We start from the raw sequence: 14,219 nt of genomic DNA, 5'->3' as shown, positions 1-14,219 counted from the left end.
TCAAGTTAAATTATGCCTTCTATGCCCTGCAGAACAAACATAACCATGGCCCTTACTTTGGAGAGGATTTGATTTTTTTACCCAATGGCCAACCTTATGTTCAGTGGCACCCAGGAACGTATTACAACAATAACACTCGTGTTCCTTCAGGTCTTCAAAATCAACCTCTGAGTGAATGTGAGGTGTATCAAGTCCAAGGTAAGCTTTTCAAGAACACTATACCCTGTGGTGGAAAGTAAATACTGTAAGTACATTTACTCAAGTATGGTACTACATTTCCATTTCTTGATACTCTATATTTCTACTACTACATTTCAGAGGCAAATTGCCCTTACATTATTTTAAAACATGAGTTACAAGTTACTTACTTAATTACAAAACATACATTAAACAATTTAGCCTTTGTCTATTCGAAAATAACTGATCTACAAGCTCACAATGGGTCACAGTGCAACGTGTTGTGAGCTTGTAGATCAGCTATTTTCGGAAAGGCTTGAAAGAATAAAAAAAAAGTGAAATCACATTTGTATTTGATATTTTACATGTTTTTTATATAAACATGTATAAAAACAATAGCTCAATCTTTATTATTTTGACACATACAACTGCTAGATTAAAACTGTGTTATTAGGTAGTTTAACACATTACTCAGTTTTGTTTTAGAACAGGAAATGAACATCTTGATGTATGCAATGGGTGTGTCACTAGATATTTTGTTTACTTACTACTGCATTACAAATTAATTATATTAAACATCGCAACCCATTTAAACAGAATATATTATAATATGTAACTTTTTAAATGTTTATTTGCCATTCAGTCAATAAACTAAAACACTAATACTCCTGGGATATAACTTATAAGCAGTTCAGATGCATTGATAAGGCATTTACAGCCTATAAATCTTTCAAGCAGAGACTCCGGTCCAACTTCACCTGGGCTCCAGTGCAAGCTGAGGGCGTTCCCCCCTGAGAAAAAGAACTGTCTTAATACATGGCATGTGATAATGTGTTTTAAAATGAAATATCAAAAGTTATATTTTAGCAGACAGGCACAATAAGAATGGAGGCACAGGAGAAACGTCAGAAAACTTTTTTAGAAGGCGTTTTTAGAATCGGCCTCAGGTCTAAAACTTTTTTGAATTTTAAGAGCCTCAACATTTCTTGTCAGCGTTTTATGTTTATTCTGAACTGTAATGCTGGCCTCTCACACCAGGCTCTATATTTTGTAAGCCTTGAGTGCAAAGTTTTATATTTGTATCTGCAACTAACAGTGACATTTGTAGCCTTAGTATGGGTTTAAGTGAAATTGCCTTTGACTCTGCATTGGTTAGCGGCCCCTCAATGTGTCATTCACATTTGGGGTAGAATGGACGATGTGTTCATTTTTGGCATCTTTTGTCAAATAGGCCCCACACGCAATGGAACGCAGATTTAGCCAGAGATTATGTGTAGCAATTTTTGCTAGTTTTGGACAAAAACTGTAGGTGTAGTATCAGAAAGTGGATGAAGTCTGGGGAGAGGAGAGGAGCTGCTGCACACAGATAATGAGATGAGAACTAGGTCTATGTGAAGTTTTTTTTTATTATTAGTGTCCCATAGGCCAGCAATTCTCAACCTATGGGCCCCCCAAGTAATTGGCAAGACCCTAAAATTTTAATAATATACAATTAATATATGTTTTAAAAAATGTAAGAGCTGTCATGGTATTTTGTAATTAAAACCTGACTTTTCATTGTGATAAGGATAAATATGAAATTATACTATGGCAGTTCCACTGATCCATGCCGGAAAAATGATCGATTGATCGATCATTAAAATGAACTAGGCCCACCTATCCGACCACTTAACACGGCAAGTGGTCAGATGGGTGGGCCATGAACACTTTCGAGATTTTCAAGTTGGCCCTGTAGTAGAGTTTGGGAATCACTGACTTAGGCCACTTCATGGGTCAGCAGGTGGACAGGGTCACAAGCAAGAGACTTAGAACAAGAGATTTGTATGCGGGCAGAGTTTGCACCCCCAGGTGCTTTCATTCTCAAGTATGAGAGTGTACTGTATGAGGGATGGCAATGGCCGGTGCAAATGAAAAAAATAAAATAAAAACATTTCTCACCTTGTAAAGCTGGCAGACCAGATGGAAGAGTGACGACATCGCCTCACCCTCAAACTCTTCTTTGTATTCCTGCAACCACACAGAGTCCAGAATTATATATTATATAACAGTTAATCAAACTAATGATTGATGATGAATGATGATTATTTAAAAAATATGATAAAAAAAACAATTACCGGTAGAAATATATAAAAACGACGCGCATCTCAATGAATCTAAAATGTGATCGACAGAATAATCGCTAATAAGACAAGCGATAGTTGCAGCCCTAAAGAGAAAGGCAGACCACCCACAGTGTGTGTGTGTGTGTGTGTGTGTGTGTGTGTGTGTGTGTGTGTGTGTGTGTGTGTGTGTGTGTGTGTGTGTGTGTGTGTGTGTGTGTGTGTGTGTGTGTGTGTGTGTGTGTGTGTGTGTACCCCAGTTTCTCAAAGTGGGGTCTAGGGACCCTCAGGGTTCCTTGTGGGGCTTCCAAATGGACCCTTACAGGTTTGTAACTCTCGGAGTTAAGAGGGTCCTTGAAATTAAAATTAAAGTTTGAGAATCACTGACTTACCCCATTGAAGGTGACCCAGGGTACATGTGTGTGAGCTGGGCTCAAGGCTCTGGTCATGGCAGCGTTGGTGTGCATGATTTTGAGTCCCTCTCCTCCCTTCACACAGGAGTCTATGATGGCCCAGGATGAGGATGGAGCATATAGCTGCAGACACTGGGTCAGGAGGACACAACGCATGTTACCAACAACACAGGATATGATGCTTTGTCCCGTATAGCAGTGGTTCTCAACCTGTGGGTCGAAAATGGTTGTGGAATGGTTGTGAAAATAGCTGATCAACTATTTTCACAATATTTATCTGTGGAAACGAGTCAGACTAAATGCAATCTGTGTAGCGGACCCAGCTGGACAGTAAGAGGTTTGGAGTCTTGACTGATGAGTTTAATAATTTTATTCGGAACCCAACGTAGAAACTAAAGAAGAAAAACATAAAATACATAACATCAATCAATAATTCCATAAAGCAAATTGTACCATGACATTTCACATTAAACCCATAACTAGATCAATACATAATCACCTTATTATAAGACATTAACCATAACATCCAACAATAAGATCACTAATAACAATAAAACAAATATCCCTCAACAGTGACAGTACAAGATGACAAGCAATAAAATGATCACCTTTTTCCCCTTCCAGCTAGGTGCTATTAAAGTGGCAAGTACCTCGCATCATTTTGGTCCAAGGTTTGGCTTGACCAGCCATCAGTCCTTCCTTTTGTCTGTCCTTCTTTCCTTGACCATCCTGGCAAACATGTCCTGTGCAGTCCTTTCTGCTCTTCTACCACAAGCCCATTTTATATGTTTGCTGCCAAGCACCTTCAGCCCTAGACTGAGAATCAGCACCAGGTGAACTCCATTACCTTAATCATGGCACAATCGAGGCTGACAAGTTCCTGTAGGCAGGAAGCCCTTCAAAATATGTCTCAAGGGACCTGACAATTGGGCAGGAAACTTCCAAAATAAAAGCCTAGAAAAAAATACCACTACGGGTCCGTTACAATCTGGGAACCCATCGCCAAATAAAAAGGAAAAACAGCGCCCTCTGCTGTTTTTTACTCTTTCACTTGGCTCTGGGACGAGCTGAATGGAGCACCCGTGCGCAAGGAAACCGGGGTTTTGGTCTGCCCTCAGCGCTCCACTTCCGGTGGTGCGCTTATGTTTTCATTCCCACTAACAATATTTCTACACGGAACACTAACACCACTTCTCCCAGAGAACATGGATTGTTTTGGTTATAAGCCCACTTGTTTCTATGATGAAAGAGCAAGTTAAAATGTGAATATCTTTCTGTGGTTTTGTCTGCTCAAAGGACGCTATTGTTAAATGAGTTTCGGTTTGTTTTCAGTGGGAAGGGAGCGCACAGACAGTAAATCCCAGCCACTACATTTGATTGGGTAAAGCGCGGCCTGCTTCCTGATCTGAAGGCACGCCCACTTGTAAGCTAACGCGCACACGTTCTGAACGGGGCTCTCGACAGATTCAGTAGCGTAGCTCTGAATCTGTTCTTGAGAGATTAGACTAAATGTAATGCCTCAACTCCTACAATTCCAATCGCTGGTCAGGGTGGGGAGTCCCCAGTTCAAATTTGATTCTTTTTGGGGGGTCGCGGCCTGAAAAGGTTGTGTGCAGAAGTCAGAGTCTGCCTTGGGACCACACATTGTTTTAATATACAACCAACCATACAAAAAGAAATATCAGGACTCATGATAAATCTGTGTGACTTTATTTCAATTTGAAAACCATGCAGGCGCCACAAATGTTGCTTCGCCACAGTAGGTGTTGAAAAGTGAAGTTTGTCAAAAGCCAGTGGGAAGTTTCCCTTAGTACTTACAGGTTGAGCTGCAAGAAGAACGTCACCTGCTGATTCCATGCAGTAGATGACCTGAAGGGCTGCATGGGCCACATTATGTATGATGCAAGCCTGTGGAAAACACATTATGAAGCACCATCATTTAGTTTTGTGCAAAAGAAACGGTGAACCATTCACCATAGGGATAGGACGATAATCGTTATCATTTATCGCTCACAATAATCGCATCACTGAGATTTAAATTTAGCGAAAGTGAAATTGTCCTCAGCCATACACTAGGATGAATTAGCTTTTGTTGAGCTGCAAATTCAGTACCACTTTAACCATAAAACTGCCCTGTAAAGAGCGCATTTGGTACGCTCTTATTTCATTCTACACAAATCGATTCACCAAAAATAGATCTACAAGCTGCACAAGTGTTGCTCGACAAAAATGTCATTTTTGTTGAGCAAAAACAAAAAAAGTGTTGAAAAGGTTGTACAACAAAGTATAAATGACACTGACAGATTCAGTGTGATGCTGTTGAGAGGGAATCAAGCAGACAGCATACAGACCTGGATTATGTTCCCATGACATTCCGGCTGCCCGTGTTGACAGCTGAAGGGAGAATTTGCTGATGAAAGTTCCTAGAAGAAAAGCAGGAATGACTCTTAGCCACTTAAACCCTCTATGCTTAACGGACCTGAGTTGCAACTGTACTTGGCACGCTCTTTTTTCACTCAACACCAAATCTCTTCACCAAAAATAGACAATATACACGCTCACAACACATCGCATTGTGAAATTGTAGATCTGCCATTTACGGTGAAGGTTCGCCCCAGAAAAGGGACGCTAGGGAACAATTGCTTAACGTTCAAAAAGGTTTTCCCCTTTAGTGATCTTAGTTTTCAGACCCATCCTTCACTGTCCCCAGAAAACAGGGTTAATCTACCATAGCATCAGCATCATAAATCATGGTTTAACAATTTTGGTTAAAATGAATGGGTTTGATAAAGAAAAGAATATATATATTCTGATATTAATTATTGCTACAGGGTCGGCAACCTTTTTGACATGAAGTGCCATGTTTTTAATTTTAATTATCAACAAGTTATGACACATCATCAAAATAAAATATTTCCAACAGCTTTTGATTTGCCCATATACATAACCTTGTAATGACAAGCAATAACTCCACCTATCTCCCAGACACCCTCCCCAGTCAGAGTTCAGAGTTTGAATTAATGTAGAATTATGTGCAGGATGTAACATACAGATATGAGGGGACTTAATTTAATTGACTACTTAAAAAAAAAAGATATATATATATATTGAAGGAAAATGTATTTCTCTCACACTTGCCAGTGTGCCAGGTGTCACCCTCCCCTGTGCCAATGTTGGCACCCGTGCCTAAGGTTGCCTATACCCCTGAGTTGTGTTTGTTCAATAACAGGGGTCTCCCCGTCTTTCCAGCTCTTTAGTAAACATTAAATAGATTTTCAGGTGGGTTACAATTGTTATACTATCAGGAGAGAGATCCCCACAAAGATAATTTATAAGCTTATGTTCCAGTTCCATTTCTGGCATTCGGTGTAGAGGGAAAAAGAGCACACCAATTCAGTCAAGTCAAGTTACTAAGTATATAATGTTTCACATACTTCTGTTAAATTAGATTTTCCATTAAAATGTTTGTCTAAACCATTCTAGTCCTGGTGGCTTTTTGAAGCTAAGGCAACTCGATCTGTTTTTGTACAGAACCCTCCTGCCATCTAGTGACTTTTTTGTATAACTGCAGAGTGCAGTCTTCACATCAAGAAGCAGATGCCATTCACATTCTTGATAGCAAATTGACTTTTGATTTTAAGGCCACATGTTTGATTTCTGATCATTTTAATTTATTTCAATTGATTTTCATGACACCCCTACTCTTACCTGTGCCTCAACCTGGCTGCTGTTGCTGCTATGACTTCCCTACAGGGATCAATAAAGGTTTATCTCATCTTATCTCCAAGAAGAGCCAATGTTAAGTGAGCCAGTGCAATAGCTGAGCATTAGACCAGCATAGGGAACAAGTGCAAGGATATACCTCAGCATTCCCGTAGGGAACCAGGTTGACAGTCATGATGTCCTTCAGCAAGGTCCAGGTAGGAAAGAGCTGCTGGGTGATGAAGTACCTGCACCCTGGACACAGGCTCTCATAGTACAGGGTGACCTCCACTGGAGGCACAGCAGCCACGTTGCGCTTTGTAGCGTTCAGCTCCATACACTGCTTCTGAACCTGAAACACAGAGAAACCATGTATGTCGCTGTCGGGCAGAAACCTTGTGAATTAAGGCCCTACTTCATCGTACTAGAGTGTCGCACAAAAGTAGTGAACTACAAGATTTGCTATCTTGTAGATTTGCAAGATTTGCTATTGTAGATCGGCTATTTTCACCATTTAAAAATATTTTTGAAATCATAATACAAAAAAAGTAACAGCTTTGGACGTACGAGGCAGTCATATACTGCTTCTGAACCTAAACAGGAGAAACCATACAGTGCTTCTGAACCTAAACAAGAGAAACCATACAGTGCTTCTGAACCTAAACAAGAGAAACCATACAGTGCTTCTACATATCTCTATATCTGGCAGCTATAAGCTCAAGATGCCAAATCATATTGCTGCTTAAACTAGTGTAAAAAAAATAAATAAACAATATTTGCTACAAAACATTACAATCAAATATGCGCTTATACAATACCTGGCAGTGGCAATAACATGCAAGTTAAACATAAGTAACAATTGTGTTAACTTAGACTAACTGCAAGTTGTCTTCTTTATTTATTAATCTTTAGCTTGAATGTGATAAACAGAACAACTTAGTTCAATTAAGTCATTCATTTCTTAATATAGTGTCAATAAAAGTTAATTCCTGAGAAAATATTTGTTTTATTAAAAACATTTTAAATATCAAAACATACTGAACTAGAATTTCGTACAGTAGGTGCATAGAGGAATAGGTGGCCATAGGCTACAGGGTCCATTTTGTAGGCTACAGGAAACAGAAAGCTGCAGCAGTAGTGGAATATTTGGAAATAGTTTTTGCCCTCCCTCTTTAACAATTATTAAAATGTATGTAAATATTATTATCAAATATTATATGTAATGTAAATATTAATATTATCATTATCAAGTAGTGGCATTCAGTTACTAGTATGAAGTATTCCTAATTTTGTTTAATGAGGTGAAGTAATCAGGGAAGTGATCCAATAACTACTCATACTCCGGTACAGTAGGTGGCAGTATGCTAAAAGCAGTGGTTGCAGCCACAACCCGGCCCCACCAGTGTTGCCAGGTTTTGAGAGAGAAACAAGCAACCAAGGTCTATGAAAACAAGCCCAAAAGAAGCGAGAACATATACATTAATCTCTCAAGAACAGATTCTGCTCTGCGTTACAAACAGCAGTGGGCGCTGTTTTTCCTTCTCATTTGGCTCTGGGTCCCAGATTGCATTTACATTGGCTATTTGAGAATAGCCAATTTTCAAGAAAATGTTAAAATTTGCAATATTTTTGAAACATTTTAACAACACAAATAATGTATGAGGGTCCCTGCTCCCTGGCATAAACATTTTCAGTTTTGGGGGTCCATGACATGAAAATGTTGAGGAACAGTGGTTTTAATAGTACTGTAGTTAAATAATTAACTACAAGCCCAAAAACGCAACCACCAATATTTGCAAGCAATTTTACAAAAAAAAACAAGGCCAATTAGCTTATAGTAAGCGGACATGGCAACACTGGGCCCCGCCATGCTTAAAAAGAGAGGAAGTTTTCGATAACATGTTAAATTAATAACTGTTTGCTGCTGCAACTCCGTTAAAAGCTCCTGATGTTTATTTTTCCTTTATGGTGAAACATTTTGAAAGGGAATATTTCACTTCGCCATTTCCTTTTTTGGCTTTAGTTTGTGAATGTGAAGTGGATCGTTCCAGCGTAACACCTCGCATCACCAGTCTTTCCACCTCGGAACAGCGAGGTATGTTTATTTCCTTTGTGCGTTTACTTTGTTTATGAGGTTTTGCTGTAGAATGTACTCTTTATTTACTATTAAGTGCGTGATATGAACGCTTTTTTGGCTCCTCTCTCTCCTATCTTCAGCAAAGAGTTGGTAACTTCAAGGTAGGTCACATGATATATTTACTTCAGCCCTATATATATTTCAGCCATCTGAAAATAGCCGATCTATAAGCTCACAATGCGACGTATCCTTGTATTTGTTTATAGGGAGTTTAGGTAAGTTTACCAGGGGTGGACTTCTTCCACTCCTAACATCACAAAAGTAAAACTGCTCACTGGAATGTTGGGGGTGGGGCAGATTTAGCTGTTCAACCCCCATTTTCCAACATTTTAAATGTTGGAAAAGTTCATAAATGATAAGGCATACTTATTGTTTGAGAATGCCAAATCATAACAGTAATCCCCCCCCCCACCCCCCCACCCCACAATTAACTGCATTATGTTGCCCTGCCTTTTGTTGCAGTTCAACGGTGGATAAAGAAAATAGAAGACTGGCTGATTTCCTTATTTTGTGACTTCACTCAGAGACTAAATGGCTTCCAAGTTGTCTCGCCCAGAGGAGGATTACTCCTGTCCTGTGTGTTGTGACATCTTTAAAGATCCTGTTATTCTCTCATGTAGCCACAGCTTCTGTAAAGACTGTCTGCGGAAATGGTGGAGAGAGAAGAAAATTAACGAATGTCCAGTTTGTAAGACAATTGATTCAAAGGATGATCCACTCTGTAACTTGGCTCTGAAGAACCTGTGTGAGGCCTTCATAAAGACAAGGCCCCAGACAGCTACAGAACGTAAGAGAACTGATGTTCTCTGCAGTCTTCATACCATAGAACCCGAAATGTTCTGTACTGAATGTCAACAGCTAGTGTGTGCTATTTGTCGTCGTTCTAAGAAACATAAAAGCCACGGTTTCCGACTCATCAAAGATGTTGCTCTGGATCAAAAGAAGGAAGTCCAGAAATCACTGAAGCCTTTAAAGAAGAAGCTGAAGGTCTTTGATAAAGTTAAAACAAGCTATGATGAAACAGCAGAACACATTAAGTTCCAGACCCAGCACACAGATAAGCTGATTAAGAAACGGTTCAAGAAGTTTCATAAGTTCCTCAGAGAGGAAGAGGAGGCCAGGATCTCTGCACTGAGGGAGGAAGGGCAGCAGAAGAGTCGGATGATGAAGGACAAGATTGAGGGTTTGAACAGAGACAGATCAACCCTTTCACACACAATAAAATCCATAGAGGAGGCGCTGAGAGCTGAACACATCTTATTCCTGCAGAACTACAAGACCACAATGGAAAGAGTCCAGGTCACAGTGCAGTTCCCACATCTGGTCTCAGGAGCACTGATAGACGAGGCCAAACACATGGACAACCTGACCTTCAGAGTCTGGGACAAGATGAAGGACATTGTCTCCTACACTCCTGTCATTCTGGACCCCAACACTGCCCATACAGATCTCATCCTCTCTGATGGTCTGACCAGTGTGAGATTTGGAGAGCCAGAGTTCTCCCCTGACAACCCAGAGAGGTTTGACTGGTGGACCAGTGTCCTGGGTTCTGAGGGATTTAACACAGGGACTCAAAGCTGGGATGTTGAGGTTGGAGACAATACATCCTGGGCAGTAGGAGTGTTATCAGAGTCTCATCAGAGGAAGGGAGAAGGAGTGGGTCAATGCTGGTATATAGTGTTATATGAAGGTAAATACACAGCACACTTCTCAGAGTCAGTCACTGATCTCTCATTGAAGCAGACACCCCAGAGAATCAGAGTCCAGCTGGACTGGAATGAAGGAAAGCTGTCATTCTCTGATCCCGATACTGACACACACATACACACCTTCACACACACTTTCACCGACACACTCTTTCCATACATTAGCACTGATGATACTTCCCCTCTGAAGATTCTACCAGGGAAGTGCAGTGTAACACTGGACAATTTAGTTAGACATGAAGATGGTGATGATGATTATGATGACGGCCATTGGGGCGGCCATAGCTGAGTGGTTAGTTATCCTTATGACGATGAAGAAGAAGATGATGATCCTGATCTCCATTACTATTCTGATCATTACTATGATACAGATAGTGATGATTATTAACAAACTGTCAAGTCTTTAACAAGGTATATTATCATCAGTCAGTTAAGGACATGGGAAGGTCAGTGTAACTCTGGAACAATGTAGTTAGGCATGACTGTTGATGAAGACACACCATCTAGTCTTTAAAGAGGGATACCAGTCAATTTTAGAATCTATAGATAGTGTTGTGGTTGAGGATAACTGAGGACAGTGGTTGTATTGCAGTTCTTTCTTTTCATACGATTGTGTCTATTTGTTTTGTCCCTTGTTGAACCTGTTGATCTTGTGGTAACATACAGAAATTGGTGGAGGTCTGTCATTGAGGAAAATAAAGTCTGCACACTGGAGCACCACAAGTGATTTTTGTATTGAATTACACTGTCAAGTAATAACACTTAAGGAAAGAATGTGTAGCCTAACCTATTAAAGAGGTGCCTCTGATGGTGTAAAAACAGGTGTTAATGGTAATAAAATCCTATACAGCATTCAAAACCCATTTAAAACAGAAAGCTGAAAACTACAGAAGCAGTAGCTAATCAAAGGCCTCATGGGTCCAATGTTACCAAAGTATAAAACCATAATGCTTTTCTTTTGATTAACTGAAGTGATATCACCCCCACGACAGGGAAGTTTGACCTGTAAACCACATGGACACGCTTAAAGGAGTAGTTCACCCAAAAAAGGGCTTATTTTCTATATACATTTTTAAAACGGCTATGTGGCCTTTGCAACCCATTCTTGTTTGTACTGTGATTGTTTAATGTGTTTCTTTTGGAAATCTGCATCAGAGCTACAGGTGGATATAACTACATTTAAAAATAGCAGACCCCTCTTGAGTGGGATGGGATAAAAAGATTGATCATGTGGCTTTACAGTATAAGTTGGCATTATATACCAGGATATCTAAAAAGTCAATCTAGTGTTCATCTTATTCAATGGTGAATTTCAGATGGTGACTATTAGTGTTGATGAAGTTGTGGAACTTTTTCAGATGGGTTTCAGATGCTTTCCAACCAAGTAAAGAAAATATCAATATACCTCTTCCAGTTGGAAATAAATGTCAGGAATGGGTTTCGTTGGTGATTAAAGATGATCTCTTATTAAAAGAAGCCACAGTACAGAGGGGTGCCATTTCTGCCCCATGCTCATCATGCCAGATTGTCATTTAGTGTCATTCTTTGTGTGGTCATGGTATGTCATTAAGAGGACAGTCAACATGATCAAGTGTCTCTCTCTCCTAAAACCTAAAGCACACAGAGGAATATGTTTTACTCTTAACTGACTGGAATAATAGATTCTGGTGTCTACTAAGCACTAAATAGTGTCCATCCAATAAAGTGTTAGCTTTGTGTTAAACAGGAGAAACTGTACAGTGCTTCTGAACCTAAACACAGGGGGAACCATCCCTCAATCAATTCCTATTTTGGGCATTATGATTATGATCTACCCGAGATCTTGGGGCAGAGCCCTTCTGTCTGTTGTGCTCTTTTGATGCCCTTATCCTTTAGTGCTTTTTATTATGCTTCTTGCACATTCGTATCCTTTCATGCTCTTGTCATTTTGTTTGTTGGACATCATGACAAATTATTACCAGGTAGGCCTAACACTTCAATCAGCAAGTGGCATTAATTCCATAGATCTGTGGCCCATGGGGTGAAAAGACTCAAATTGACTTTGTATTGTCACTGTCCTCATCATGAGTCATGTAGACATGAATTGGGTCACGTTGTTTCTGTGGAAATGCAGGACGTTTGGTGCCCAATTTCAAAAGCATGATTCTCATTTTGCAAACAAGGACGTCGTTGACTGGTTTAATGAACACAAAACTCCACTGAACTTTAGTAGAATGAAGAGAAGTAGGTCTTCTGTTGACACACACCCAAAACTGATTATGAAAAGGTTTGGGAATAACGGTTATTTCCAATGGTGGAAAGTAACTAAGTACAGGTAGGCCTACTCAAATACTGTACTTTAGTACAATTTTGAGGTTCTTTTACTTTACTGGAGTATTTTCAATACTTTTACTTCTACTCCACTACATCTCAGAGACAAATATTGTACTTTTACTCCACTACAATTATTTGAAAACTTTAGTTATAGTTACTTTGTAGATTTGTATTATTACAAAACACACTTTAACCACTTCAGCCCTATTTAAGGTTAGTGAGCTTGTAGATCTGCAATTTCCATTATTTTTATTATACATTTTAGTGTTGTGATAGGGGACAACTGCATAATGCATAATGAGTAGGCTACTTTTACTTTAGGTATTTAAGAATATTTTGATGCCAATACTTTTGTAGTTTTACTCAAGTCAATTTTGATTACCGGACTTTTACTTTTAACAGTGTGTTTCTAACATAGCGGTAGGCTATTGATACTTTTACTTAAGTAAAACATGTGAGTAGCCTACTTTTTCCACCACTGGTTATTTACACTATAGGATATACAGACATAGGTATGCAACTAGTCCTAATAGTTTCCCTGTTAGAATAGGTTAGGCCTATTATTCAAAAGTGTTTGAAAGGGTTAAAATCTCGAAAACAGATGAAGAATTAAGCTATATCCCCTACATAAACTGGATAATTCAAAAGAAATTTATTAAAAAAGTAATGCAATATGCTAGGATACATTTAAAATGAACTAATGCAGTAATTCAACCAATAGGCTACGCCTACTCATTAATTCTGAAAAAGCAATCTTTCCTCCAAATACACTTAAACTACAATGTAGCCTTCACTTATTCATAGTCTTGAGCACTGTTTCCCAAACTGTGGGTCGGGACCCATCTTTGGGTCGCAGACCGATTTTTGTGCGTAACGAGTACATTTTTGCTTTGTATTACCCCCCCCCCCCCAAAAAAAAAATAAAAAAATAATAATAATAATAATCTTAAATCAAATACAAAACGAAAATCTAAAAAAAAAAACTCAATAATTTCATAAATGAATTAAAAAATAAATCTAAGAAATTCCATGAATTGAAAAAAAAAAAAAACGAAAAAACCTTCAAGAAGTAGGCCTAGTGAAAATATCAGATCTACAAGCTCACAACCCAGCGCAAAGAGACACGTGGATCTGCTATTTTCACTACTTTGGGTCCGGGGGCCCAAACGTCTGATTTCTCTTTTGAAATCAGACGTTGAAATCTGGTAAATAAATAATAGATCACATTTAACGGATCACTACATTACCTTGCATTCTATGGCGATCTCCAGAGAGCGACACCACTGAGACGGTGGATAAGAACAGGACGGTGTAGGGTGAGACTTTCCACTAGACTGTTTGGCAGTAAAACATAACAAAAAAGCTGCGAATAACGACGAACAATTCTTCATGGCTGTGGATCGAATCATGTTGGAACTGACAGACAGAGATAGAGCTACAGACTGTCTGCAGACAGGTCTGTCTCTCTGTCTGTCTGTCCCTCCTTCCTCCTGGAAATCTGTCCTCCTCATTCTGATTGAATTAGCTGAACTCAAATCTAATCAGCTGAACTCAGCAGTGGTGGAGAAAAAAAAGTTTTTTTTTGCTCGAGTAAAAGTATCAATACTGCAATGTAGAAATACTCTGTTACAAGTAAAATTCCGGAATTCAAAATTTACTTGAGTAAAAGTAC

The 14,219-nt window shown here is 39.2% G+C and overlaps 1 protein-coding gene across 1 annotated transcript; it reads right to left on the bottom strand.

Moving 5' to 3' along the window:
• Positions 1-896: 896 nt before the first annotated feature.
• ifi30b (IFI30 lysosomal thiol reductase b) lies at positions 897-13,956 on the bottom strand (the record flags this gene model as incomplete). Its single annotated transcript, XM_084066000.1, has 7 exons — positions 897-968; positions 2,116-2,184; positions 2,669-2,821; positions 4,508-4,597; positions 5,041-5,112; positions 6,552-6,743; positions 13,795-13,956. The coding sequence occupies 7 exons, from the start codon at positions 13,954-13,956 to the stop codon at positions 897-899; spliced, it is 810 nt and encodes a 269-aa protein (XP_083922126.1).
• Between the last annotated feature and the right edge of the window lie 263 nt (positions 13,957-14,219).

This window comes from Gymnoscopelus microlampas (assembly GCF_963454915.1).
Source record: "Gymnoscopelus microlampas genome assembly, chromosome: 9".
In the NCBI taxonomy this organism is placed as follows: domain Eukaryota; kingdom Metazoa; phylum Chordata; class Actinopteri; order Myctophiformes; family Myctophidae; genus Gymnoscopelus; species Gymnoscopelus microlampas.
Note: the sequence above shows the minus strand (reverse complement) of the source record. Positions and strands in the feature narration are given on the sequence as shown.